Source organism: Mesoplodon densirostris, chromosome 15 (assembly GCF_025265405.1).
Source record: "Mesoplodon densirostris isolate mMesDen1 chromosome 15, mMesDen1 primary haplotype, whole genome shotgun sequence".
In the NCBI taxonomy this organism is placed as follows: domain Eukaryota; kingdom Metazoa; phylum Chordata; class Mammalia; order Artiodactyla; family Ziphiidae; genus Mesoplodon; species Mesoplodon densirostris.
In genome coordinates this window covers 26,764,021-26,789,298 of record NC_082675.1, presented here as the reverse complement: position 1 = coordinate 26,789,298, position 25,278 = coordinate 26,764,021, and the positions used below count along the sequence as shown (strand labels likewise).

Genomic DNA, 25,278 nt, shown 5'->3' with positions numbered 1-25,278 from the left:
GCAAAGGTGCAGAAGTTCTGCAAGGGGGAGATGCCAGCCCTCGGACAGCCCTGAGTCAAGGACACTCAGGTCAGTGCCCTCTGCCCTTCTCAGAAGGCACTATACATACACCCATATGCACCGGGTACAGAGGGGCAGTGTCAGGCTCCCCTCCTCTGGGGGATGGGTCCAGACAGAAGTGCCCGGGCCCCAAGGAGGCCACCTAGAAAGGTCAGCAGAGTTTGGGGTCCCCTTGGTTTCTCCAGAGCATGGCATGTGCCTGAGGCCTGCCTGCGGAGGCAGAGGCACACGCACACAGGCACACACACAGCTTCAAGCACATATCCACGTGCCCGCGCGGCTACGCTGGGGTGCGCGCTGTGTGCAGACTGAGGCAGCAGCTGTCTCCAAGCTCAGACCCTGGTGCTGCTCTCCAGCTGCCCCAGGGGGTGGGTGCGCAAGAGCCTGAACCTGCCCCAAGTGCCTTCCAGCCCCTCTGGTCCTTGGGGTGGGGTCCCCAGGCCCACCCTGCACTGCCCACTGGTCTCCCAGGTGGTGCTGTGCCCACCACAGGCACCACTAGCTCCCGTCTCTGCCTGTAAGGAGCACACAGGAAGCTGCTGTCGACAGGCTTTACTCCCGGACCCTGAAGCCATACATCAGCTTTCTTTGGGCCCCGTACATGGGACCCCGCCCCGGTAAAGACTTCAGGGCCATGTTCTCTCACCCTGACCTTTGTGGCCTGCCTCCCCAGGGACACTGCTCTGGGGATTGAGAGGCAGCAGGGACCCCAAGGCTTTGCTGAGGCTCCAGATGCCAGATGGTTCCAGATGCTAGCTCAGCCTGAACCCCAACCCTGCCCTCCCCAGCTGGCCCATGTCACTGCCCCGGCAAGCGGCCAGCATGCCTAGTCACCGGCCCCGTGAGAAAGCAGCCCCTCGCCTCTCAGGTGGGCACTCCCAAACCCCTGCTGCTGCCCTGGGGCCAAGACAGGGTCAGACCCCTGCAGCCAGTCCCTCCCTCCCAGCTGTAGGCTCCCTGCCGCCTGGGGAGTTCTCCAGCGGGCAGGACTCACACCCTGTGAGGACGTCACAGCCAGATCCAGGCCAGCCTGCTGGGGGCCTCTGGAATTTGTTTGGGGCATTCCTTCTATCCACTGGGCTCCACCCGAAGCGAAGGACAAGGCCTCCTTCGAGCAGTTGCCTCGGGCTGGTTCTTAGGTGTGTGACCTTGGGTAGCAGTGAATTCCAGATATACATTCTCCCCACCCCCACAAGTTCCAGGAGGTTGGGCTGGGTGTCACCAAGGAGCACACAGACGGTCCCAAAGGACCCAATGACCACCAACTCAGCTTCTCCATCCTCTTCTCCCAATCCCAGCCCTCCACAGTCTGAGGGCTGCCACTGGGAAGGGCTGGTGCATGTGCCATTGCTGGGTCCTAGTGGGTTGGGTCATCTGCCTGCCCCAGTCTGAATTCCATGGATGAGCCCCCCCAAACTGGGTGGGGACGAGCCCCAGGTACCCAGCACCAGAGCAGCAGAGACAGCCCTTTTTTCAGACCTCTTTCTACCCTGCCCTAGACTACGGCAGCACAGACCCTGGAACAGCGCTGAGAGGGTGGGGGCTCTACCTACAATGGGGGTGCTGCCGGGGGAGAGGGCTAGAGTCTGCACAGCCAGTGGAGGGTCTGTGCTGACCACTGGTGAGTGAGCTGCTGCTGGAAGCCCTGGTGACAGAGCTGGGAGAGAGTTCTCCAGACACAGCTGGAGCCCTTGTGACCAGCGCCCTGGGACATGTTCTGCTGCAGGTCTCTGTGCAATAGCGGCTTCTGCTGCTCCCTGGGCAGTACCCTGCCGAGGCCAGAGTCAGGGTAGGGACAGTGTGCCTGGGAGTTGAAGGATGGAATTCTCCCACTCCCTGCCCTGGTCCTGCTGGGGCTCCATCCATGAAGTTCCCAAGGCGAGGCCCCTCCCTTCCCAGCCCCGACCCCCGACAGCAGGGAACAGGCCTCAGGAATGGGCCAGCAAGCGGGCACCAGGGCCAAGGCTTTGGTGTCCAGCTCCTGGTAGCAGCCCTGGACGTTGGGACAGGCGCTGGGCCCCCTCTAAGGAGCCTGGGCAGCCAGGTGCAGGGGTGCAGATGCCGGTTTTGTCTCCTCAGGGCTGGTGGTCACCTTTGGAGCTTTTGCCTGCAGATGAGGACAGCAGGTCAGGGCTCAGGCTGACGTTCCCCAGAAGTGTAGCAGAGCCCAGGGCCCAGGCAGGCCAGCAGCTTACCTCCTCATACTTGGTCCTCCAGTAGAAATGAGCTTCTCCATCCACGTACAACAGCAGCATGTCACAGAGGAAGGTGATCTGGGAGAGGCAGGACTGACCTGTGTCCCGGCCCCCAACCCGCCCTCCCGCCACCTCCCCAGACCTCCCCCCAACTAGACCTAACATCAGGGGGCTTGGCTGTGCCATCGGATGGGCCTGGGCCCACATTCACCGAAGCCAGAGGGAGCCCACTTTAGCCAGACTCACCACGCCCAGCCAAGCTGCTCCTGTGCCCAGAGTGATGAGTGTGGGGATGAGCCCGAACTTCCCTGCCTGAGAGACCTGGGTGAGCCTCTAAGCCGTGCCTGTCACCCCCCACCCACCCGCCCCTGCCCACCTACCTGCCCAGTGACGAGGATGTCAAAACGGATCCCGTAGAGCTTTAGCAGACTCCGGGCCTCCACACCCGAGGACTCCCACCAATGAGTGGCCGTCCTGGGGGCAGGAGAGAGTCCGGTGGCCTGTTCTGCCCGCTTCCCGGCCAGGCTGGCCCTCCCAGGCCTCCATCTTACTCACCCACTGACTCCACAAATCCCCAGCCCTACCCTGAGTACTGGGCTGTTTGTTGACGATACAGGGCAAGAGCAAGCAGGACCCGCCTCTCAGGAGCTCCCTGCCTGCTGAGGGGAAGGGGCAGAGGGGTCTCTAAATAGACACCTGCAGTGGGGGTGGGGGGAGGTGGGGGGCAGGCCCAGGGCTGTGAGGGTCCAGACGGGGTAGCTCACTCTCCCCTAGGAACCAGGGAAGGTTTTCTGCAGTGGGGGACACACAGGTTGGTTTTCCAGGGATCAGGAAGGAGGTCTAGACAAATCAGCACCAGCGAGAGCACAGAGCTGAGGGGAGCAGAGCATGGGTGGGGGCCAGCTCCACACAGCTGCAAAGGGCAGGGGAGGTCAGTGAAACCAGTCCAGGCAAGGTCCGCTCGTGTGTGTTTGTGCGCGAGCGCACACACGTGTGTGCTCGCGTGTGTGTGCACGCAAGTGACGAGTTGACATGAGGTGGTAGAAAGATAGGATCCCACTGGGCAGCAGCAGGGGAAGGTCTGCTTGGGAGACTCAAAGGCATGAGAATAAATGCAATGCAAGTTCCTTGAGTACACCCTGGATTGGAAAATAAAAAGATTTCGGGGGCTTCCCTGGTGGCGCAGTGGTTGAGAGTCCACCTGCCAATGCAGGGGACATGGGTTCGTGCCCCGGTCCAGGAAGATGCCACATGTCGTGGAGCGGCTGGGCCCGTGAGCCATGGCCGCTGAGCCTGCGTGTCTGGAGCCTGTGCTCTGCAACGGGAGAGGCCACAACAGTGAGAGGCCCGCGTACCGCAAAAAAAAAAAAAAAAAGATTTCGGACTATTATTGGCACAATTGGGGAAATTTAAATATTAGATTCATTCTGCCAATGTTAAATTTCTTGAATGTGACAACAGGACAGCGGTCACTTGGGAAAGGTCCTTATTCTCAGGACAGCCTGGGGAGGGGTGAGTGTCTGCCGGACATCTGCTCGTTACTTTCAAACCGTTTGGTTTGAAATCTATCTAAATATATCCATCTCAGTCTAAAGAGGAGAGAGAAAGCAAACGTGTCAAAATGGTAAAAACAAAAAACAAAAAAACCCCTGGTGAACCCAGATGACAACTATATGGGTGTTCACGGTACTAATCTTTGAACTTTTCTATAGATTTTTGTAAATTTTTTGATAAAACCTTAAGGGAAAAGTAAAAAAGAAAGACCCCTGTGCAGTGGAGGGAGGTGCTAGAGGCAGGATGGGGGAGGAGGGGCTGGGGGAGGGGTCCCAGCAGCAGCAGGGGTGTGGGGTGGAGGGGGTAGGGCTCAGGAGGGAGGCTGGATGGAGCCTGTCCTGGGGATCGTGGAGCTGAGACCACCTCCTCCTTCCCCTGGGCCCCCCTCCCACACACAGCGGGCATCCAGAGTTCTGGGAGGGGTGGTCTGTCCCAGCCGCCACAGGAGGACAGGCAGACGAGAACCTGGCTCGGAGCAGGTGGGCAGTGGGGGCCGCACCTGAAGTTGTAGCTCCTCTCCTGCAGCTGGAAGGAGTAGTGGGGCCAGCAGTCAGAGCCCCTGGCGTCCAGGTCGCAGTTCCAGTGGACGTGGACGCCCATGGCACCGCCCTGCACACAGAACAGCACTGCTCCACCGGCTTGGGGCCCGGGGCCCTCTCCCAGCCCTCCCGGAACCCTGCCCCCTCCACAGACCCACCAGCAACGCCAGGTCCTCAAAGACCCCTCCAGCTGCCGCCATAAGGTCCCCGATGCGGAACACAGGGCAGGAGGGGCTGGAGCGCGGGTCGTAGCGGCAGCGCTTGAAATATGTTGGGTCCTGGGTGTCCAAGGCATTGGACCTGAAAGGGGTGGGCGGGGGTCAGGCCAGGCAGGGGACACAGAGGGTCTTCGACCAGCCAGGACCCCCCCACCTTACTTGGAGAAGTTAAACTTGCTGAAGGTGATGGTGTTTTTGATGAACAGCGTGAAGTTCTCGGCCTGGACCAGCAGGGGCTTCCTGCGGGGCAGGGTGGGGCGGTGAGTGGCAGGCTCTGTGGTCCTGGGGCAGGGGTGGAGGATGTGGGGGAGACTTACACAGGCACAGCACCACTCTCCACTGGGCACCAGCCCCGGATCTCACAGGTCCTGTGGGTCCCGTTGAACACTACGCACTGGCCCGTTTTTATGCCTTGAAAACGCAAGACAAACTCCAGGCCCTCAAATCTCCATGGGGCCTGGGTAGGGGTGGGGACGGGGCCGCTGACAGAGAGACGCAGAGGCACCATGTGCACTGGTGAGCCACCCAGGGTCCCACCAGGCCCCCGGAGCCCCCACTCCAGTGGAAGCACTGCAAGGTGGGGGTTGGGGGGGCCGCTTACCGTGGCTGTGGGTCCCTGTCTCCCCTTCAGGACAGTCCTGGTTGGCCCAGCAGCTAGCCAGCGGGATGGAGGGGTGCTAGGGGTGAGAGAGCAGACTTGCCAAGGGCCAAGGGATGCCTCCTCCTTGACCTGCCCTGCAGTCCACAGGGACACGCCCCTCCCTGCCATAGCCCCTCAGGGATCCCTGAGTTTGGGGGCACAAGAGAAAGCTGGAGGGTGCAAATGAAAGGGGGTGGCGAACAGCCCTGGCTGGGTAGGGGTGCAATTGCTGTATTCCAAGGCCGAGCAAGACTCCTGCCCTGCTACTTCTGCAGGGGCAGAAGTGGTTCATCCAGGGGGACTTCCCTGGTGGCGCAGAGGATAAGACTTTGCGCTCCCAATGCAGGGGGCCCAGGTTCGATCCCTGGTCAGGGAACTAGATCCCACATGCCACAACTAAGAGTTGGAATGCCACAACTAAGGAGCTGGCGAGCCTCAACTAAGGAGACCGGCTGCAGCAACTAAGACCTCACACAACCAAATAAATAAATAAATATTTTTTAAAAAGAAGTGGTTCATCCAGGCCCAACTCCTCTGGTCCAATTCAGAGGACAGAACAGGGAAGATGGCAGGACCGTGGGGAAGGTGAGTTCATGCCGGGGCAGAGGTGCTGGGGGCCGACCAAGGGGGCGGCCCTGGTGGGAGGGGCCTGGGAAGTACACAGGCTCCTCCCTTCCCTGCTGGTTCTTCTGTAAAACAGGGACATAGGTGCCTGCACACAGTGACAGAGTTCTGGGGATCAGCCAAGAGGGGAAGGTGGTGGGCTTTCCGGGGGTCCCAGGCCCCAAAAGGAAGGCACAGCCTCATGGAGGCAGTTCTGTAGTTCTGTCCCGGGTGAGGCTTGACGCTGCTGCCCAGGGCACCCAGTTCAGGGGCAGCAGGGGGACACAGCATCCGGTGGTAAGAAGGGCTCAGGGGCTCTGAGCCAAATGTGATTAGAGGGCAGAGGATGGTGTGGAGCCACCTGCTCTGCTTGCTGTCCCCACCTGTGTCCTGAATCTGCCCCTCTTCTCCACCCCGGCTGGGCCACCATCTCCTTTGTCCAGACCCCATGGTGACCAACATGGGTCCCCATCTCAGCCTCATCCTCCTCCATCCAGCAGCCCGAATCATCCCTCCCAAAGCACAGAAGATGAAGCGCCCCTCCTCTGAGCCCCTCTGTGCCCCCCATGCTCCTGTGATCAAGCTCAGCTCCACAGCAGGACTCTTGGGGCCCTGATATCCTGGGCTCCACCCTTCCCACTCCAGTCCAAATAGAGGCTCCAACCCCACTGAGCAGCAGGTGACCCCAGAGATGCCTCACCCCATACAGCAGGGGCCTTTGCCCACGCAGCCCCCTCTGCCTGGACCGCATCAAGATCCTGACTGAGTCTCTTGAGTCCAGTGGGAAACACTTCCTGAGGCCCTGGGCTGGCAGAGGAGGCACCTCCCTGGGGCTCCCAGCTGCAGCCTCTGCCCCTGTCGCAGGACCTGGCATCGTGGCTGGGCCGTCTGTGCAGAAGCTCCTTGGCGTATGCGGGCTGGACTTCTGCAGCCCCAGGGGAGGCTCAGCAGGTTTTCTGAAGCTCTAACACTACAGGGAGCACAGTGGGTGTGCTGGGAGGGACCAGACGACCAGAACCCTCAGAGGAGCTGCTCTCAGGAAGCCGGGTGGTCAGATCTGGTGGTCAGTTTCATGGGACAAGCCGGAAGCCAGGACACAGGGCAAAGAGGAATCCCATGGATTCCAGAAAATGCAGAACCATGGCCCCAGAAAAATTTCAGGACAGTCCACACACTGAACAATAAATAGGCGTCGTCTGAGCATCTGGAAAGGGAAGGACATCGTGCGTTTGCCCAGTGCACACACATCACCTCCTCTGAGGATGGGGCTGAACAGGGACATGTGACATCCCCAGCAACTGTGGTGGGACCAACGACCAGGACTTAGGGGCAGGGACCACACAGTTACTCTCCAGCCCAGCAAGCGATTAACTTTTAGCCTCGATTAAAGAAAGATGTCACCAGGGAGGTAGGCTTCCAAGGCTATGTCGTGGTTCCTGACTGTTCAAACAAAATCCGCAGCTAGGAAACTGTACACTTAAAAATGATGAAGATGGTAAATTTTATGTTACATGTATGTTATCACAATTTTAAAAATTGGAAAAAAATCCACAGCTGGAGAGAAGAGTCAGTGGGCTCTGTGACAGAGGCTGGATCCCTGGGACATCCCTAGGCAAGGGGAAAAGGTGAGATTTCAGGGGGAGGATCTGCATTTCTGGATAAGAAATGGATCTGAAGATGGCAGGAGATGGACTTGACCACAGTTGTAGTGAAAAGTACCCAGAGACCATAAGGGACCCTGAGCACAGCATAAGCAGGAGTGTGCTGTTTGCGCACAAAAATGGAAGCTGCCCCAGCACACGTTAATAGAGGCTGTGCGTAGAAAAGGGCTTGCCTGGTTTGTTGTTTTTTTTTTTTTTTTGGCTGCACTGGGTCTTCATTGCTGCGTGCAGGCTTTCTCTAGTTGTGTCGCGCGGGGGCTACTCTTCATTGTGGGGCGCGGGCTTCTCATTGTGGTGGCTTCTCTTGTTGCAGAGCATGGGCTATAAGCATGTGGGCTTCAGCAGTTGTGGCGCGTGGGCTCAGTAGTTGTGGCGCAGAGACTTAGTTGCTCCGCAGCATGTGGGACCAGGGATCGAACCCGTGTCCCCTGCATTGGCAGGCGGATACTTAACCACTGCACCACCAGGGAGGTCCCCCAGCTTGCCTCTTGCTATTATAATAGCCCACCTGAGCACTGTGCCCCGTTCTGGGTGTTACCCTGACAACCTCCAGAGTGCCCAGAAGTGGGACCAGGATGCGGAGGGACCTGGACACCTCATGGGGGACAGCAGCAGGAGATTCTGGAACTAGGAACCTGCTGGGAAGCCCTCAGGCAGCCTTACCTCTGGGCATCTGCCCTGAACTTGTTCTGGCGTCACAAGGAAATTGGTCACCAAGAAGAACACGTTCTCTCCCTAGAAGACAAGTGTCAGGGTTGGTCTCTGCTCCCTGCTCCCATTGGGAGATGCCAGAAGCCGGCAGCTTGGCTTGTGCGGGAAGGGGCCCTGGCCCCATCGGGTCATCAGTCCTGAGCCCCAGGAAAACGCTCTGCAGTGAGGCAAGGGAGGCAGAGACGGGAGGTTGGCTGGGCTGCTGGCCATTTCTGAGCCCATGTGTGCCTCTCACATTCATTTAGTTGCTCAACCAGAATTTTCCAAGAGCCTCCTGCTTCCAGGCACTGAAGATCCAGGCTCGTGGGGAGGTGTGCCCCTCACTGCAGGCATGGCCAGGGGCCAGGGGAGCCGGAGGTAAGCTCTGTCTGGACAAAAGATGACTGGTGCCTGTGTGCTGCACACGAGAGCTCAGCTGGTGTGGGGGATGCATGCCCAGGAAGGGGAGGCGAGGGCTGGGCAGGGGCAGAGGCAGCGGGCGTGGTGGTGGTCAGGATCTAGAGGGGCTTGGTGGCCACCATCATGAAAGGAAGCTTCCTAAGGGTCAAAGGTAAGGGCTGGGAGGCTCAGCCTGGCTGCCGCATGGGAACCCACCAGAAGACCTCAGCCATCCAGGGATGGCGTGAGCAGTTGTGAAAGCTGTTAGGAAATGGAATGAACAGGAGGGAGGGATGGTAAGGCATCCAGCAGGTCCAGCCTTGGCACTGGTGGATGTCATTGGATGACAAAAGGCCACACTGGGAGAGGGAGATGATTTCTCTTTGGATGTGGTGGGTGTGCACCCAGGAGGCAGCTGTGCTCAGGGCAGGTGGTCACTGGGGTTAGAATTTGGGCATCAGCAGGACAGAGGAGGAAACTAAGGTTGTGGACAATCGGGTGGAGGGAGAAGTTGCCGGAAATGCAGCATGGGAGGGGCAGACGAGGAGCACTCGACAGCAGTGTTCCAGGTCAGAGAGGAGGCGTCCAGGAAGCTCCAGGTCCTGGCACCCTGCACCCCTCTCACCCCACCCTCAAGCTCAAACCTTGAGCTCCTAGACACTCCTATCCTTTCCAGATGCAGACTTTTAATTTATTTTTTTCTTTTCCACTATGGTTTATTATAGGATACTGAATATAGTTCCCTGTGCTATACAGTAGGACCTTGTTGTTTATCCATCCTGTATATAATAGTTTGCATCTGCTAATTCCAAACTCCCAATCCATCCCTCCCCCACTACCCTCCCCTTGGCAACCACGTCTGTTCTCTATGTCGGTGAGTCTTGTTTCTGTTTCATAGATAAGTTCATCTGTGTCATATTTTAGATTCCATACATAAGTGGTATCCTATGGTATTTGTCTGTCTCTGCCTGACTTACTTCACTTAGTATGATCCTCTTTAGGTCCATCCATGTACCTACAAATGGCATTATTTCATTCTTTTTTATGGCTGAGAAATATCCCATTGTATACATGTACCACATCTTCTTTATCTACTCCAGATGCAGACTTTGTAAATGCATCCCTCTGGCCTGGCTTCCCAACACATTACCTCCTCCACACGGAAACCTCTTACACATCCCTGAAAGCCCTGTCCAGACACCACTCTTCTGTAAGGCCCTTTCCGAGCGTGGCCCTGTGACAGCACCAGCACCCCCTCTGGCATCACATCCCTCTCTTGCACACACTCGGTGCAGGGGTGGTATCAGAGGTGCCAGTACCTGGCAGTAGCACCAAGTCACCCACCTGTGGCGGCTTCACGAAGTCAGCCACATCCCACAGCCGGTTCCCCAGCTCCTTGATCTGGGTTACGGAAACCCCTTTGAGTTTGGTGATGACAGAAATCTGGGGGTCCAGGTCCTGCTCCTGGTAGCCTTTTTTGGCAAGGAGGGCCCACCTGAGGAGGAGGCAACAGGTGGTATGGTATGTCCCCGGCACACGGCAGATCTGGGACCATCTGCTCAGTCTCTCCCCCGATACTCTCCAGGCTCCCAGGCCAGCATTCAGGGGCCCCACCTCCTCCCGACCTCATTTCCCACACCAAACACCCTGCACAGGCCAGAGGCTCTGGCCAGGCATAGGAGAGCCAGTACCCTCACCAGGCACCCATGGGCTTGGAGATGCCCACCACCACCTCCTTCACCAGCCAATCCCCTCCCCCTGCCCCGCCTAGATCCAGCTTCCGCTTTAAAGACTACCCCGACCCAGCTTAAACTGGTGGTCTCTACTGGGGGCCTTAGTGCTTCAGCTCTCACAAGTGTCAGGGACTACCTCCTGCCGGCCTGGGGCCTCCTGTGCAGGGATGGGGGCCCATCCTGCTCTGTGCCCAAGCCCAACATGGGGCTGGGAACAAGGCACAGGAAAGAATGCAGGTGGGCACCCAAGCACACAGCCTGCTCTTACACCCCACTGGCCTCTAGACAGACGGAGAGCCTTCCTTCTGCACACCTCCTGCCCTGCTCCACGACCACCAGCCCAACCCCTGAAGAGTCAGACCCTCACCCCTCAGCCCAGCAGGATGAGCCGTGATCCCTCCGGCTAGCACGCCCAGGAGCCGTTCTCTTACCCCACCACGTAGACCATGACCCCCAGCTGCAGCAACCTCTGCAAGGCGCCCACCCGCCAGTTCCGGGTCCTCACATACTTTTCCGTTTTGTAATCCAGAAGCCCCCAGCCCACCACGGCCCCTGGGGAGCCCATGCTCCCAGATCCTGCCGGCGGCTGGGGCGCGTGAGTCAGCACAGCAGCTGCAGCCACAGCTGAACGGGAGGTAAAGCAGGCGCCAAGCCGGGCCAGGCCAGCAGCTTTTAAAGGGACACTCAGGATGGGATTCAGCCTCCACCTCCCAGGCCCAACCCCCAGTTGCCCTGGGCCTCCCATCCGCTTCAGGCTCCCTCTGCTGGGCCCCGGACACACAGAGAGGAGCAGTCTCTGTCCACTGCCCTCTGGCCTCACCTCCTTGGGGTGATGACAGGTGGGATAGGTATTGTGAGAGGGTGGCATGGGCCAGCAGGAGCCCAGAGGAGGACAAGGAAAGCTTGCGGAAGAAGCAGCCTCTGAACTGACACTTGCAGATCTTAAGTTCAACAAGCAGCATTGGGGAGGAATGTTCCCGGTGGAGGGAGCAACATATGCAACGCTAGAGCGTGTGAGAGCTGGGACCCACAGAATGGGAGCATGACCCTGGCTCCAGAGAGGAGGTGGCCAGGCCCTGCAAGGTCCCCCAGCCTCCTCTGCGACGCCCCCGAGGAGCTGCCCCACCCCCAGGCTCTGGAGTGGAAAGGGGGCGATGCTGGAGCCGCCTAGGGCGACGGGAAGACAAGCCCGCCACGCGCCAATCGGTCCTGGCTGCGAGCGGGTCAAGGTCAGCCCGGGCCCGCAGCGCTGTCCGCAGCAACCAACAACTCGGGGTCGCCTGGGCAACTGCCACCCGGGAGGCTCTCTATTGGCTGCAGCAGGGGCATGTTCGCCATGCATCGCATTCGATAGGTCGATGCACCGGAGAGTCCACCCACATCCCCTGGCTGCGTTCCCGATGCAGCCCTCGCAGTCCCGGCCTCGGTGTCCGCGAGTTCAGAGTGGAAGTAACCATGAGGGGTCCCTGCGAGGGGCCTGGAGAGAAGGAAGAGATGGAGGAAGGGGCGGCGGCCGCCGCTGGGCGTCCTGCAGGGGTCCCGGAGGCCCAGAAGGGTTCGGACGCGGATTCGAACTCCGACCAGGAGAAAGAAGGTGCCTACGGGCCGAGGGGCAGGCTGGGGCCAAGTAGGCAGGGGACCCCGTTCAGCAGGAGCGCATCCCTCCGTGGACACCTTCGGGGCAGCTGGCGGCCGCTCCAGCCCTGTGCCATCTCCGTAATGTTCCTGGAGGCATCAGGAGTTCCACGATTAGAACAGGCTTCCAAAATGATGTTAAGATGCAAAAATCCTGCCAGTGTAAGAAGGGCTGTCCCACCCTGACATGGGATCAGGGCTGGGTTTTCCCAACCCTCAGGAGAAACTAAAGTAATGGATGTATAGAACTTAGAATTGCTTCAGCTTCCTTCCCCATAAAATGTTCATAAAGCATATGTGGTCTGCAATCCAGCAGAAGAGACAGCATGCACTTTGGTGTCAGACAGGCAGGGTAGGGCCAGGATCAGCTGCTACAAGCTGCATGACTTTGGGGAAAGGATTTGCATTCTCTGAGCCTCAATGTCCTCGTCTGTATGTGGGGGCAACAGCCCCTACTAGCAGGAGGAAATTCCTCTAGAAGGAAAACAAGGCTGCATAGTGACGGAGGCAGGGGAGGGGGTCCACATCTATCCCTGTCTCCTATCAGGCATCCACAAGCTTGGAGAACTGGGCAAGGACACCCTCTACCTGAGGTCTTGCTGGGCCCACAGCGTCGTGCCTGCTTCCTGCTTTCTGCGCCAAGGGAGCACCCCAGAGCTCAACCTGCAGCACTGGGGCCTGGGGCCCCAGCTACCCCTGGAGGGATCCTGGGGCCAGGTTTGGAGGGCAAGGACCTGGGAGCAGCAGCCATGGGAGTGGTCCCTTCCTGAGCCCATCCACACACTCCCCTGCCTTGCTCTGTACCAGGCATGTCCCATCCCCCACAATGGGTGACAGGTGGGATCGGGGCTATGACAAAGTTCAGTACAAGGGCTGGGGAGCCTGCAAGGGGCTCATAACTTGCTGGAGAGTCAGCGAAGCTCCTGGGTGGAGCCTATAAGGAGAAGCAGGTGTCCCTGGGTCTGTGGGAAAGGGAGGTCCTTCCAGCTGGAGGGCACTGAGTGGGCTGAGCCCTGCAAACAGAGCCTGGGTACTGGCTAGCTATCTGGGGCCCTCAGCTCTGGGAAGGGCCAGGCCCCTCAGGCCCCTCTCTGCCCCAGGATGCCCAGGCTCTGGCTTCTGTGTTGACCTCCAATCCCTACATCAAGCAGCTGGAACTTCGGGACAGCGGGCTCTGTGGGGCTGGCACGGAGGCCCTGGCAGGTGCTCTGAGCAAAAGCAGTATCTGTGGTAGGTGCCGTGCCTGGGACAGGGGGGCAGGCTACCCCCACACCGGGCCTTGTCACCCCCCGGCCTGCCGGTGTTGCTGGGGGCGGGGCCTCATCACAGGGTGGGGAGGGTGGGGTGGAGTTAGACCCTCTGTGGTGCACCCAGTGCTGGACCCCTTCTCTACCCTCTTCTGCTAGCCAGCACCCCTGCATATGTCGTCCTCCCAGTGCCTGAATGCAGGTGGGAGAGTGTGGCACAGAGGGTCAGGGGCTGGGCAGCGCGGGGGGCGGGGTGCTGGAGTTTGTCAGGGCTGGATTCAAATGCTGCCTCTGCGGCAGGGTGACCCTGGGCAAGAAGCCAACCTTGCTGAGCCTCAGTTTCCAATCTGTGAAGTGGGCCCAACAATGCCACTTAGACCTTGGGTATGTGGGAAACATATGCTCAGCGGAGCGTCTGCTCACATATGAGCTCCACGCACAGCCACCTGGGCTGTCACTGCCAGTCCCCAGAAATGTGGCAGTAGGGGCTTGTGTGGGTGGGCTGTGTTATGCCAGTCACGAATCATCAGCGGGGTGGCTGCATCTACATCGCAGGAGTCCTCCACAGCCCCACAAAGTAGGTGGTTTTAGCCTCTTGACAAAACTCGTGGAGACATGGAGTGGGGGTTGAGGTCTGGGAAGCTGCCTGGGGCCGGAGGGGACCCAGCTGATGGGTGGCAGACTCACCATCCACCCCTGGACAGTCTGACTGCAAGGCCCCTCCTGCTGTGTCAGTCCTGGAAGGTGTGCGGGAGGGAGGAGGGTGATGCCTGGCTTTGGATCCCACCACTAAGGAGTGGTGCCGGCCCCCAGATGTGGACCTGTCGGAGAACCAGCTGGAAGCGGTGGGAGCCCGGGCTGTCTGTGCCACCCTGGCGGTGGACCCGGCTGTGCAGAAGGCACAGCTGGCAGGGAATGGCCTGGAGGAGCAGGTGGCCCAGTACCTTGCTGAACTCCTGCTGGCCCACACAGGCCTGAAACCCCTGGACCTGAGCTATAACCAGCTGAATGACCAAGCAGGTAACATCCAGCCACTGGCCAGGGCGACCATGGTGGCACTCATGTCCACCTTCCTGGGGCAGGGTGGGTGGAGTAGGCAGGACCACTCTGAGCATCCATGCTGCGGATCCTGCTCACCCCCCATTCCTGTACAGAACTCTCGGCCCATTCCCCGAATGTCTTACTGCCCACCACTGCATGTGCTGGGTGCTGACAGCCACTAGGGATCCAGCCATGAAGTATACTAAGTCCCTGCCCTCAAGGAACACATATTAACAAGATAACTCTCCATAATTATTGTGTTACAAAAGAAACAAACAGGGCTTGATTCTAGAGACGAATGTGGAGCCCCTCCCCGCTTTAGAGAGGTGACCACTGGGGAGGACTCTGTGAGGAGGAGATGTTTAAGCTGAAATGTGCAATGGGGGAGGAATCAGACATGGCAAGACCAGAGGGAGAGCATTTCAAGCAGAGGAACTATTTCCCAGGCACACAGACACCAGTGTGACTGGGCTACTAAGCCAGGAGAGAGGGTCCAGCTGTGGGATGGAGAGCCAGCAGGGCTGCAGAACTACACATCATGGCAAAAGGCATGAGGATTTCATTCCAAGTGCTGTGGAAGACATCAGTGGGATTCCTTGATCTTACCACTTTCTCTCATGCCCCAGGGCCTTTGCATGGGCCGGCTGCTTTGCCAGGAACATGCAGTTCTACCTGCCTGTGCTCAACCACCCCAATCGATTTTAAGAATCACCTGGGACCCTGGGTTAGGAATACAGATTCCGTGGCCCTGGGCCTCCTGAACCTCTGTATCCTCTTGGGGGAGATGCGGGTGCATCTGCATTTTAACAGGTGCCCCAGGAGATTTGTCTGATCCAGAAAGTTCGGGGATCACTGTTCTGACTGCTTAGTGTGAGTGGGGGTGGCGCCAGCCTTGGCTTGGGCGAATCAGCCCTAGAGTTTAACCGCCAGAGAGACAGTCTGCCTTCTAAGAAAACTACTGTGAAATCAGTGAAATTAAAAGAGAAACTCTCCCTGGTGGTTCAGTGGTTAAGAATCTGCCTGCCAATGCAGGGAACACGGGCTCAAGCCCCGGTCCGGGAAGATCCCACGTGCTGCGGAGCAACTAAGCCCGTGTGCCACAACTACTGAGCCTGCACTCTAGAGCCTGTGAGCCACAACTACTGAGCCCACGTGTCACAACTACTGAAGCCCACGTACCTAGAGCCCGTGCTCTGCAACAAGAGAAGCCACCGCAATGAGAAGCCTGCGCACTGCAAGGAAGGGTAGCCCGCACTCACCACAACTACAGAAAGCCTGCGCGCAGCAACGAAGACCCAACACAGCCACACGCACACACAAAAAAAGGTAACTATAAAAACATTAGTTCAAAAAAAAAAAAAAAAAAAAGAGAAGCTCATTTAAGACTTTCAACAAACTAAGGGTAGGCGTCCCTCGGGGCCTGCACGGTCAGAGCGTTAGCACAGGAGAGGCAGTGAGCATGGAGGGGCTGGAAGGCAAGGCCCCACGAAGGCTGCACGGCAGGGATGGGCTGTTTCCCCAAGTGGGAATCTGTGGGTGGGACAGACTCCCTTAGGGGTCTCAGTATCCCCACCTGACCCAAGGCAAGGGTGGCACCTACCTCATGGGTTGGCTGCAGGGGTCATGAAGAACAAGCATTGGAACTACAGGAGGCCAATTCATGGGTATAGAACTTTCTCACCCTCCAGCTGTTCAGCAAAGTGGCGAACCACCGCCCTCCTCTCCCAGCCCTGGAGTGTCTGAGGAAGAGCAACGTACACGTCTGAGAACCTGCGGGTGTCAGATCCAGGGCTGGATGCGGGGTGTGAGCCCCCTTCTCTGGGAGGCAGCCCAGGGAGTCCTCACCGTCCTGCAGGGAGCTCTCCTAGGTGCTAACACTTCTGTGGAACTGGCGGCTGAGCCCTCTGCTCTGGGCATTTCTTCAAACCAGCCTGTGCTGGGTGCCGGCACCATGGACAGGGGTCAGATTCAGACCCCCCCGAGGGCCTCCCAGGTGTGTGGGAGAGACGGGCCAGGCAGAGAGGTCTAACAGCCAGAGCCTGGAAGGATGGAAGCACAGTGGACGTGGGGTCCGCAGTGGCCCAGCCCAGCCTGGTGGAACAGGCAAGGCTTCCTGGGTGAGGATGAGGAGCTCTTATCCAGGTGAAGAAAGGGATCAGCAGGTCCACAAGAGGGGCAGCTGGAGGCTGAGAACTGGGAGCAGGTCAGACCAGCTGAGTGTTGACAGAGTGGAAAGCAGGTTGGGTGGGTAGGGCTTCTGCCCATTTTATGTGTAAAATACCTCTCAGCTTTCTTACCCACCCAGCCCTGCTCTTTCCTTTTCTACACCACTGCCTCCTCGCTGCCACAGCTGTGCTGGCCCTGTCACCTCTTGCGTAGACCATGGCACAAGCCATCCAACTGGTCCCCCGGCCTCTTGTCTCCGCCCCCTCCCACCAACCTTCTCTCTTCTTAACGCATCTCTCGAGTGCCCGTCACTCCCACCTTCTTCCACTGGCTTGCCTGGCCGGCCCAGCGCCAGGCCTGCGTGTATTTCCACAAGCACATCCGCTCTTCCCCGGGTCCACTCTCCACGGTGCCTGCCCACATGCACAGTGCGTCCCTCAATCTTCAAGGTTCTCTCTGCTTTCTTGACCCCCTAGGCAGGGTTGGCCCCCACTCTGTCCCCACACCTCCCTGTTGTGGTCTGTAATAGCTAACATCCCATTAATTTATATTTATAGCTTCTCCAATAAATGTGAATTCCTTGAGGGCAGGGCAGGCCCATGTGGGGTTCAATGCCCTGATGCTGGTGCGCAGCAGAGACCCCAGCCCACAGCGGGCATCGATATCACTTTTTGAAGGAATGAACAGAGTGAATAAAAAGTCTGTCTTGGTGTTTCTGAAGGGGAGATGCTTGGACCAGCCCTGGCAGAAAACACAGGACTCACTGAGCTTAACATAAGCTGGAATCACCTGCGAGGCCCAGGAACTGTAGGCTTCGCCAGGGGACTGGAGGTATGAGGCCTCGCCCAGTAAGCCCCTCCGGCCTGTCCTTTGGGGGCAGGTCTCCCAGGCACCAGCCCCCCATCTTTCGCAGCTCTTCAGAAATGAGTCTTGGATCTTTTCAGCAGAGCTCAAAGAATGTTTTTTCAGGTGATTTTCATTTTCCTGGCTCTACTTAAGGACGACAACATGTGGTCTCCATGTGCCCACTCTCATGTCACTAAGTGAGGGGTCCACAGCTGAATGTCACACATCTTCTGAGACATCACAGACAGGTGGCCAGGGGGGACACCGTGCAGTCCAGTGACACACGCTCACTGCTGGGCAGATGCAGATGCTTCCCTGAGATGACAGCCTTGCGCCCTGGGATCCCAGCACGCACTCTCAAACACCCTGCCTGCTCCCTTGGGTCTTGTGGTTCGTAGGCCTTGGGAGTGGGTAGCACAGGTGCCTGTGATGCTGCCGGTGGCAGCTGCCTCTGTGGGATCCTCCTCAGGGGAACAGCAGCCGCTGCCTTGCCCTCTGAGAGGGCTGACCTGGGGTCCTGCCCCACAAGGTGACAGATCAGGCTCTGTGTCCCCAGGGCACCCACGAGCTCCCACCCTCCTCCCCATCACATTTCCCTGGGTATGTTTCATCCAATAGCCCTTCACTGGGGTGCCCTCTGGGCCCTGGGCTGCACTGTGCCTTGGGGGCCCTGCCCTTGAGAGGTCCCCAATCGGGATGGGGGAGCTTGATCACTGTGTCTCTGGGGCCTGCTGCCAGAGGAAGATGGCCCAGTCCTGAGGCTCATTTGCATCCACACCCACCCTCTGTGCTTGCTTCTGGTCTTTCCACTCTGCCAGTCACCATCGTCCAAGCCCCAGGGCTCTCTTCTGGAGCCTCTGTGGTCTTCTGCTCTCTGTCCACGCTCTTTGCTCCTCGGGCCTCCGGGGCTCGGAGGCTGGGGACTGGCTTCCTCCACCTTCACATGTGGTCCCATAGGGTTGCTGCTTTGCGTCCCAGGCAAACATCTTCCTGAAGGTCTTGGACATCTCATATAACGGCTGTGGGGATCTGGGAGCCTCCGCACTGGGGGAGGGGCTCAAGACCAACAACATGTTGGAGGAGGTCTACATGAGGTGAGAGCACGGGGTGCCCCGCCCCTGCCTCCAGGCCCACAGCCACCCAGGGACTGGGGCTCATCTTGCTGCTGTTTACCACTTCGTGCCCAAACCTGCCACACACACTCATGGTGGGGCTGCAGCCACAGCCCAGCTCCGTCCTTCTCACTCAGGTTCCTCCTTTGTAAGTTGGGACTCGTAATGCCTACTGCGAGGCCAGGGGCTGGGAAGTGCAAACGTGTAAGGCAACTTCAGCAGAGCCTGGTGCGGGGGGTGGGTGGGGTGTGTGCTCCACATGAGTTTTCCCCGTTTCAGGAGGAGTGGTCAGCACATGGCTGCTGAGGGGGCCTACCATGGGTGGGCTGCTCCTCCAGGCCCTGGCAGGGTCCCAGGCCTCCTGGGAAAACCAGAGCGGGAGCCACAGCCCAGAGGGAAGGGAAGAGGCAGAGGCCAGACAGGTCATGGGCAACTGCGGCTGAGCCTCACACCAGGGCTGCCGGAATGAGCTGGGCCTGCCTGCCATTGGCAGGGACATGTGCTCCATCCTGCCCACTTTTCCTCCTTATGGAAGGAGCCATGGCCAGAGGAGAGATGCTGAAATTCAAGGCCAAGCTGGGGTCTAAGTTAGAGGGACATGGGGCTGACTGTGGAGACAGAGTAGCCGAGAGCAGTGCTGAGGCCTGGAGTTTGTGCCCATCAGGAGTAGGAAGAGGTGGGGAGGGAGCTGGGTGGCTGTCATGGGGATAGGTATGGGGTGCCAGCTGGGGCAGGATGCGTGGGAACACCTGCTGAGTGCTGAGGGCCAGGGAGCAGCAGCTGGTGCCAGGAGGTGGGGGGAATAACACTCTAGGTGTGTTTGCTGGGCAATCTCCCTGAACACTGGAGCCTCTGATGAAGCTTTTACACACTGACCTGCCCAGGGCCCCTGGCGTGTGCGTGAAGCTGGACCTGGGGTCTGCACCAGCAGCTCCAGCCAAGACCCTGGGGGCAACCTGGCTCTGCGCAGTTGTTTGCAAGGCAGTACCATGTACATGCCTTTCTGTTGCAGCAACAACCACATCTCTGCAGTGGGAGCCCTGAGCCTGGGCCTGCAGGTCAACCAGACACTGAGGATTCCTGCTGTGAGTGCTAGCCTGATGGGGAAGGCCCTGGCACAGACCTGCCTGTGCCTGTCCACACAGACCCCTCCCCCACTACATCTCCTCACCCCAGTGGCAGTGGGTACATGGGTCCCAGAGCCAAGGTGGGGTAGGGGGCCCCCTGATTCCTCATGTGACCACTTCTTCCCCTTGTCATTCACTCACCCATCTCTGGCCTGACCCAAGAACTTCTTCAGAGTCCTCCCCCTCCATCCTTCCCTCCCAGCTGCCCCTCCCCCTCAGCCCACTGGAGTTGTGCGCTGCTGAAGATGGCCAGGGCCACCTGGCTTCCCCTCACCTTACCTTGCTCTTCCCCTGGCCTTGCTGGAACCCAGGGGCCACCCAGGTGTTCTGTCTCCAGTGGGGAGGGTGTGGCTGATCACTGAGAGCAGAGAACAGAGGAGGGAGGGAGGAGTAGGCCCACAAAGACCACTGTACCAGCAGCTCTGGGGGCATCTAGCCCTGCGTGGCCCTCAGCTGGCACAGGAGCCCCCAGTAGCACCCCCTTCCCCAGCCTGAGGCTCACTCCTCTCCTAGCCCAGGCTGAAACCCAGACCTCTCTCTATGCTCTGGGTCCCCATTTCCAGCCACCTGCCGGACCATCCCCCAGATGGGAATCGGCACGTTGGATTCTGGGAGTCGAACCTGAACGTGTTGTCCCCCTGAAGGGCTGCCTCTAGGTGGGGGCTCCTTCCCACTGAGTCAGAAGCTGGGGCCTCGGCACAGACCTGCCTGGGCTGAACCCTCCCTTTCCACATCTTCCCTCCATCTCACCTCCTGCAGAACAGTGTGGGGAGGAGGGGGGAACGGGGCTGCCGACTCCTCCTTCTCACCTCCTCCTGTTCACCGTCTTGGCCCTTCCTTCCCACCTGCTTCCAGGTGATCTTTCTACACCAGAAACATGCCCCTGCTTTAAATCTGTTGGACACTCCCCTCTGGACAAATCCAAGCTTAGTGTGTCATTCACAGCACGTGGGCTCTGGGCTCTGCCAGCAGACCCCCCCACTCCCCACCTTGAGGCACATCATTCTCAGCCCAAGCTGCTTGCAATTCTCCTACCACACAGTGCAATTTCTCAGCCCAGCTTTGATCCTGCGGCTCTTCTTACTGAAATGCCCAGCTCCACCCACCTCACCTGTAAAGCTCAGCTCGGGGGTTTTATCCCCTGCCCACCCTTTACCTCCCAGGGAGGGTTGGTGCACCCGGTCTCATGGCACTCTTCACATTATACTTTTATGTTTCCTTTCCTCTCCTCCCTGCACCGGTGAGCTCTTTAAGGGCAGGGTGTGTCTTGTGTGTCTATGTCTTTGGCTCCCAGCACAGAGTGGGCGAAGGGTGGGGGCTCAGTCACTGTCCACTCCCTTCCTTCCTTCCCCGACTCCAGCCTCACCAAGGGCATCATGTCTGAGGGAGGTGTCTTCTGAGCTGAGGGAGCGGGGCCGCCCAGAGCCACATCAACAAAGATGAGGGATCCCTCCCACCTCCCTGGGCTCATCGTCTCTCACCTGTGTGTGTGTTTCTCAGGTATCCAGGAATCCTATGTGAAGTGAAGGCTCCTTTGGTGTTCTCAGGTCTGTCCGGGCGAATCCACTGTCTACCCTAGAGCTGCTGGAGTTTTCTGTAAGAACTTCTCATAAACCTCAACTCTGATCCTCCCAACAGCCCTAGGAGGTATAATTTTCCCCATTTTAGAGGGAAAAAAGTGGGGATTAGAGAAAGAGTGCCCAGCGCAGATACACGGCGTGGCCACATCCAAGTTCAACCTGGGTCATGATGCCACTCAGACTTGCCTCCCACCCCCATGTGGGGTATCACGGTGGTCTCACCTCAGACCCCTGCCTGGGTCCTTCACTGGCCGAGAGAGAATAGGTGGCTTAGGGGGCACAATGCTCACTGCTCACCAATGTTTGGGTTTGCAGGTTCAGCTCTTGCAAGGCGGCCCCTCTCCCTGTCCAGCACTGGCTGCAGGTGGATCCTAGTGCTGGAAGATTCACTTGGGGAACTGCACAGGAGATGAGAACCCCTTTTCACTCAATTTTGCCTTTTTAATATAGAAAAAATGTCACTCTTTTCTAAGGTGGTTAAACATTAAGGAGAGGATCCCCAAATACAAATTATGAAAAGAGTCTAGTCACAAATCACTGCTTATTCTACCTCTGATTCTCTTCAACCCAGGCCTGAGTCAAAGCCTTTCCAGAGATGTGTTTACAGCTTCAATCCTTCAGGCTTGGGACAACTAATGCCCTAATAAGCTTCTTTGATACCTTGGGTACATAATACTAACAGTCAAGTTCTCAGAAAGTGATAACGCACAGCCTTGTAATGGGTTTCTCCTCAGGATATCCATGTGAACAGAGTTTGATGACCTCACCAGCTCAGTGAAGGTCATTCTTCCAGGGCTTTGCATAAAGATGGCTGCCCACAGAGTAGAGTACAAAAAAGAATTCCTGCCCGTCTTCAGACCGTCTGAATGACTATGTTGTATGGTTTCCTCATCTCTCCCATCTGCCACTTCAACTTTGAGATGCCTTTCAACACATGAGTCTGCACCGAGTCCCTATGTCAACTGGGTGGTAAGTCCTACGGAGCCAGGCTTCATAGTGACTCAGACACCGGTACTAATCGGGGCCTTCCTTTGCTCTCACTCATTCGTGTAACACGAACTTGTATTATATGTTGCACACTGAGCTGGGCATGGGGTCAAAGATGCTCAAACAAGACCCTGCCCTGGAGACCTTTGGACACAATTAAAATATAAGGTGGTCTGCAACTGGCATTATCAAAGTCAACTTGGGAGAAGGCAAATGGACACAGCTTTTTTGGAAGGCAATTCACCATCATGCACCAAGAGCCTTAAAACTGCCTGTTCTGCGATCCAAAGTTCTGACTAATCTGCTCCACAGAAATCACCAGAGATGCATGGGAAACCAGATGCCCAAAGATGCACATGCAAATGCTGTTTATAATATGAAAATTGGAAAAAATCTAAATGCCCAATAACAGGGGATTGGTTAACTACAATTTGGAATTCTGTAAACATTAAAAGTCAAGTGTTCGAAGAACATTTAACAATTTGTGAAAATGCACATGATTGATATTAAGTGAGAAAATCAGGATAAGAAAATCACATTAAAAAAAAAAAAAACCCCACATGGTTTGTCTGGCAGCTCCTCAAAAGGTTAAACATGGAGTTGACCATATGACCCAGCAATTCCCCTCCTAGAGAAATGAAAACATATGTACACACAAAACATCTGAACCATCTGAAACAGATGTTCATAGAAGCATTGTTCATAATATCCACAAAATGCAAATACCCACCAACTGATGAGTAGATAAACAAAATGTGGTATACCTATACAATGGAATATTATTTGGCAATAAAAAGGGATGAAATCTGGGGTGATGGAAATGTTCTAAAATTGATTAAGGTAATGTTTGCACAACTCCACTGACATACTAAAAGTATTTGAATTGTATACTTTAAACAAGTGAATGGTATGGTATATGAACTGTGTCTCATAAAGTTGTTTAAGAGAAAAAGGAATGAGGGACTTCCCTGGCAGTCCAGTAGTTAAGACTCCGAGCTCCCAATGTAGGGGGCCCGGGTTCGATCCCTGGTTAGGGAACTAAGATCCTACATGCCGCATGGCGCGACCTGAAAAACAAAAAAAAAAAAAAAGAAGAGAGAAAAAGTAATGAAGTACTGACACATGTGACAACATGGATGAACCTTGGAAACATTATGCTGAGTGAAAGAAGTTAATCATAAAAGACCACATACTGTACGACTCCATTCATGTGAAACGTCCAGAATAGGCAAATATACAGAGACAGAAAGAAGATGATAGGTGGCCTAGGGCTGGGAGAGGGGAGGAATTGGGGATTGACAGCTAAAGGGTATGGGTTTCTTTGGGGAATAAAAATGTTCTAAAACTGATAGTGGTGGTGGTTGCACAACTCTGTGAATATACAAAAAAACCATTGAATTGTGCACCACTTTAAATGGGTGATGTCTGATATGTGGATTATATCTCAGGAAAGCTATTAATAAATAAATAAAATCATGTTGTTTGGCCCAACTTGTATGGATAACAAATGTATACATGTATATACTAGCAGGAAAAACAAACAAAACAACCCTGGCATATTAACAATGTTTGTCTCTAGGTTGTGGCTTTATAGATTTTATTTCCTTTCTGTTTTTCTGCATGTTCCACACTTTCTACTCTATAAATATGTTACTTTTACAATCAGAAAAATTAATTGTACTTAAGAAATGGCCGGTTGCACAAGCTACAAGTCAGCTGCGCGCGCTACGGCCTGAAGGAGGGCACCCCCATCCCCAGGACGAGGCCCTAACGCCCTGAGACCGTGTTCGGAGCCGGGAGGTGACTGAAGGTAAAGGCCCCCGATCCTGCGGGATAAGCACCCCTGAAGCCTGCTCTCCCCGCCCAACGCGGGGCCGCTCCGGACGGCGACCCTCCGGCCTCCAGAGCGGTGAGACGACCTCTCGGTTTGAGCGCGGGGCCGGACCAGGGGTGGCGGGACCGGTCCAGGGGCGGCGGCACCCTCTCCTGCTTCCCCGAGAGACCCTGCCTTACTCCAGCCTGTCGTTACGCGACTGCCCGTGCCCTCAAGATAGGACACCGAGCGCAGCCCAGCCCGGCATCTCCTTCCCCGCCCCGCCCTGCGGGCTCCCTGCGGGCGCCCTGCGGCAGCCCCCCCAGGGGACAACAGGCAGCTTCCGCTGCGTTGACAAGATCAGGCCTCCTGGAAGCCGCCTACCTGGCATAGACACAACAGGAAACCGGAGCGCCACTCCCACCTGAAGGCCAAGGTCTCGCGGGAACACCCACCTGCGCTCTTCCTTCGGCGACCCCGCAGCCTTCCCGCCAAACCCACGTCCAGTCAGAACGCGCCACACTCTGGGGGTCGCGTACTGGCCAATCGGGAGCGGGATTCCAGACCTTTGGCCCGCCCCATGGTGCTCCAGACCAATGGGTGTTGGCGGCGGCGCGTCCTAGGAGCGCGCGGCGCGGCAGCAGCAGTTGGGCGGCTGCAACCGTTGAGGTTGGGGTGCTGTGGTGGCTCTCACCATGGTACAGCCGGGCGGGCGGGAGGGCTGGAGGCCGTGTCCCGGGCAGAGGGGTGGGGGCCGGGTCTGAAAGGATGCCCGAGGAGCCTCGTGTGGGCGTCCGCCCCACGATCGCGCGGCCATAGCAGAGGCTGAAAAGGAAAAACTGCGAAGGCGGCGTTCTCGGCCGTGGAGCCACAGTTCCCATGAGTAACAACGTCCGAGTTCGAGAGCCGCGGCAGTCAGCTCGCCTCTGCACGTGGTCTCTGGGCTTAGGGGAGGCGGGCAGTCCTGGCTGCAGTGGACGGGCTGCCCGGCACGTGGACAGCAGGCACAGCGGGCAGGGCTGGCCTCCGGGGGTGGGGGTGGGCCGTGCTGGGGAGGGAGGTCATCTGCTGAGAAGGGGACACAGGACTTGGTCTGGAGGAACTTTCAGAGAGGAAATGGAGCCGAGTACAGAAATGTAAACAAACTTCAGCAATCCAGGTGAGGTCGGCAGTGCGCTCGCTTTCTGTTGACAGCGAGAAATGACATCCCCGAGCACTGCAATTCCTTTCACTGTTAGACAGTCAGATGGACGTGGCCTTACAAACTACGGAGCTCCCCAGCCGCATTTTGTAAATGAAGACATTGGGGTATTTCTTCGGATCACAGAGCTGGCTCTGATCACACTGGGGCTGAGCGAGTAGAATGACACAACAGGCATCCTGTGAAATACAGTGGATCTGGATTCAAAGCGAATAGTGTGCATTTGAAAAT

The 25,278-nt window shown here is 57.3% G+C and overlaps 1 protein-coding gene across 9 annotated transcripts; it reads right to left on the bottom strand.

The window, feature by feature from the left end:
- Window positions 1–860: 860 nt before the first annotated feature.
- P2RX6 (purinergic receptor P2X 6) lies at window positions 861–24,318 on the bottom strand. Of its 9 annotated transcripts, none has more exons than XM_060118473.1 (16): window positions 24,302–24,318; window positions 21,269–21,444; window positions 20,948–21,106; window positions 19,746–19,824; window positions 15,816–15,954; window positions 9,904–10,054; window positions 8,134–8,205; window positions 5,168–5,243; window positions 4,884–4,977; window positions 4,726–4,806; window positions 4,507–4,648; window positions 4,309–4,418; window positions 2,636–2,729; window positions 2,502–2,567; window positions 2,256–2,333; window positions 861–2,167 (listed from the first exon to the last, which is right to left on the bottom strand). In XM_060118473.1, exons 5-16 carry the CDS (start codon window positions 15,875–15,877, stop codon window positions 2,084–2,086), a joined length of 1,110 nt encoding a protein of 369 aa, XP_059974456.1. In that variant the 5' UTR covers window positions 15,878–15,954; window positions 19,746–19,824; window positions 20,948–21,106; window positions 21,269–21,444; window positions 24,302–24,318; the 3' UTR covers window positions 861–2,083. The 9 variants fall into 9 exon arrangements, with proteins under 9 accessions (XP_059974456.1, XP_059974455.1, XP_059974454.1 ...); XM_060118472.1 differs by having other exon boundaries at window positions 24,231–24,317; XM_060118471.1 differs by lacking the exon at window positions 24,302–24,318 and adding an exon at window positions 22,594–22,644.
- Window positions 24,319–25,278: the final 960 nt, after the last annotated feature.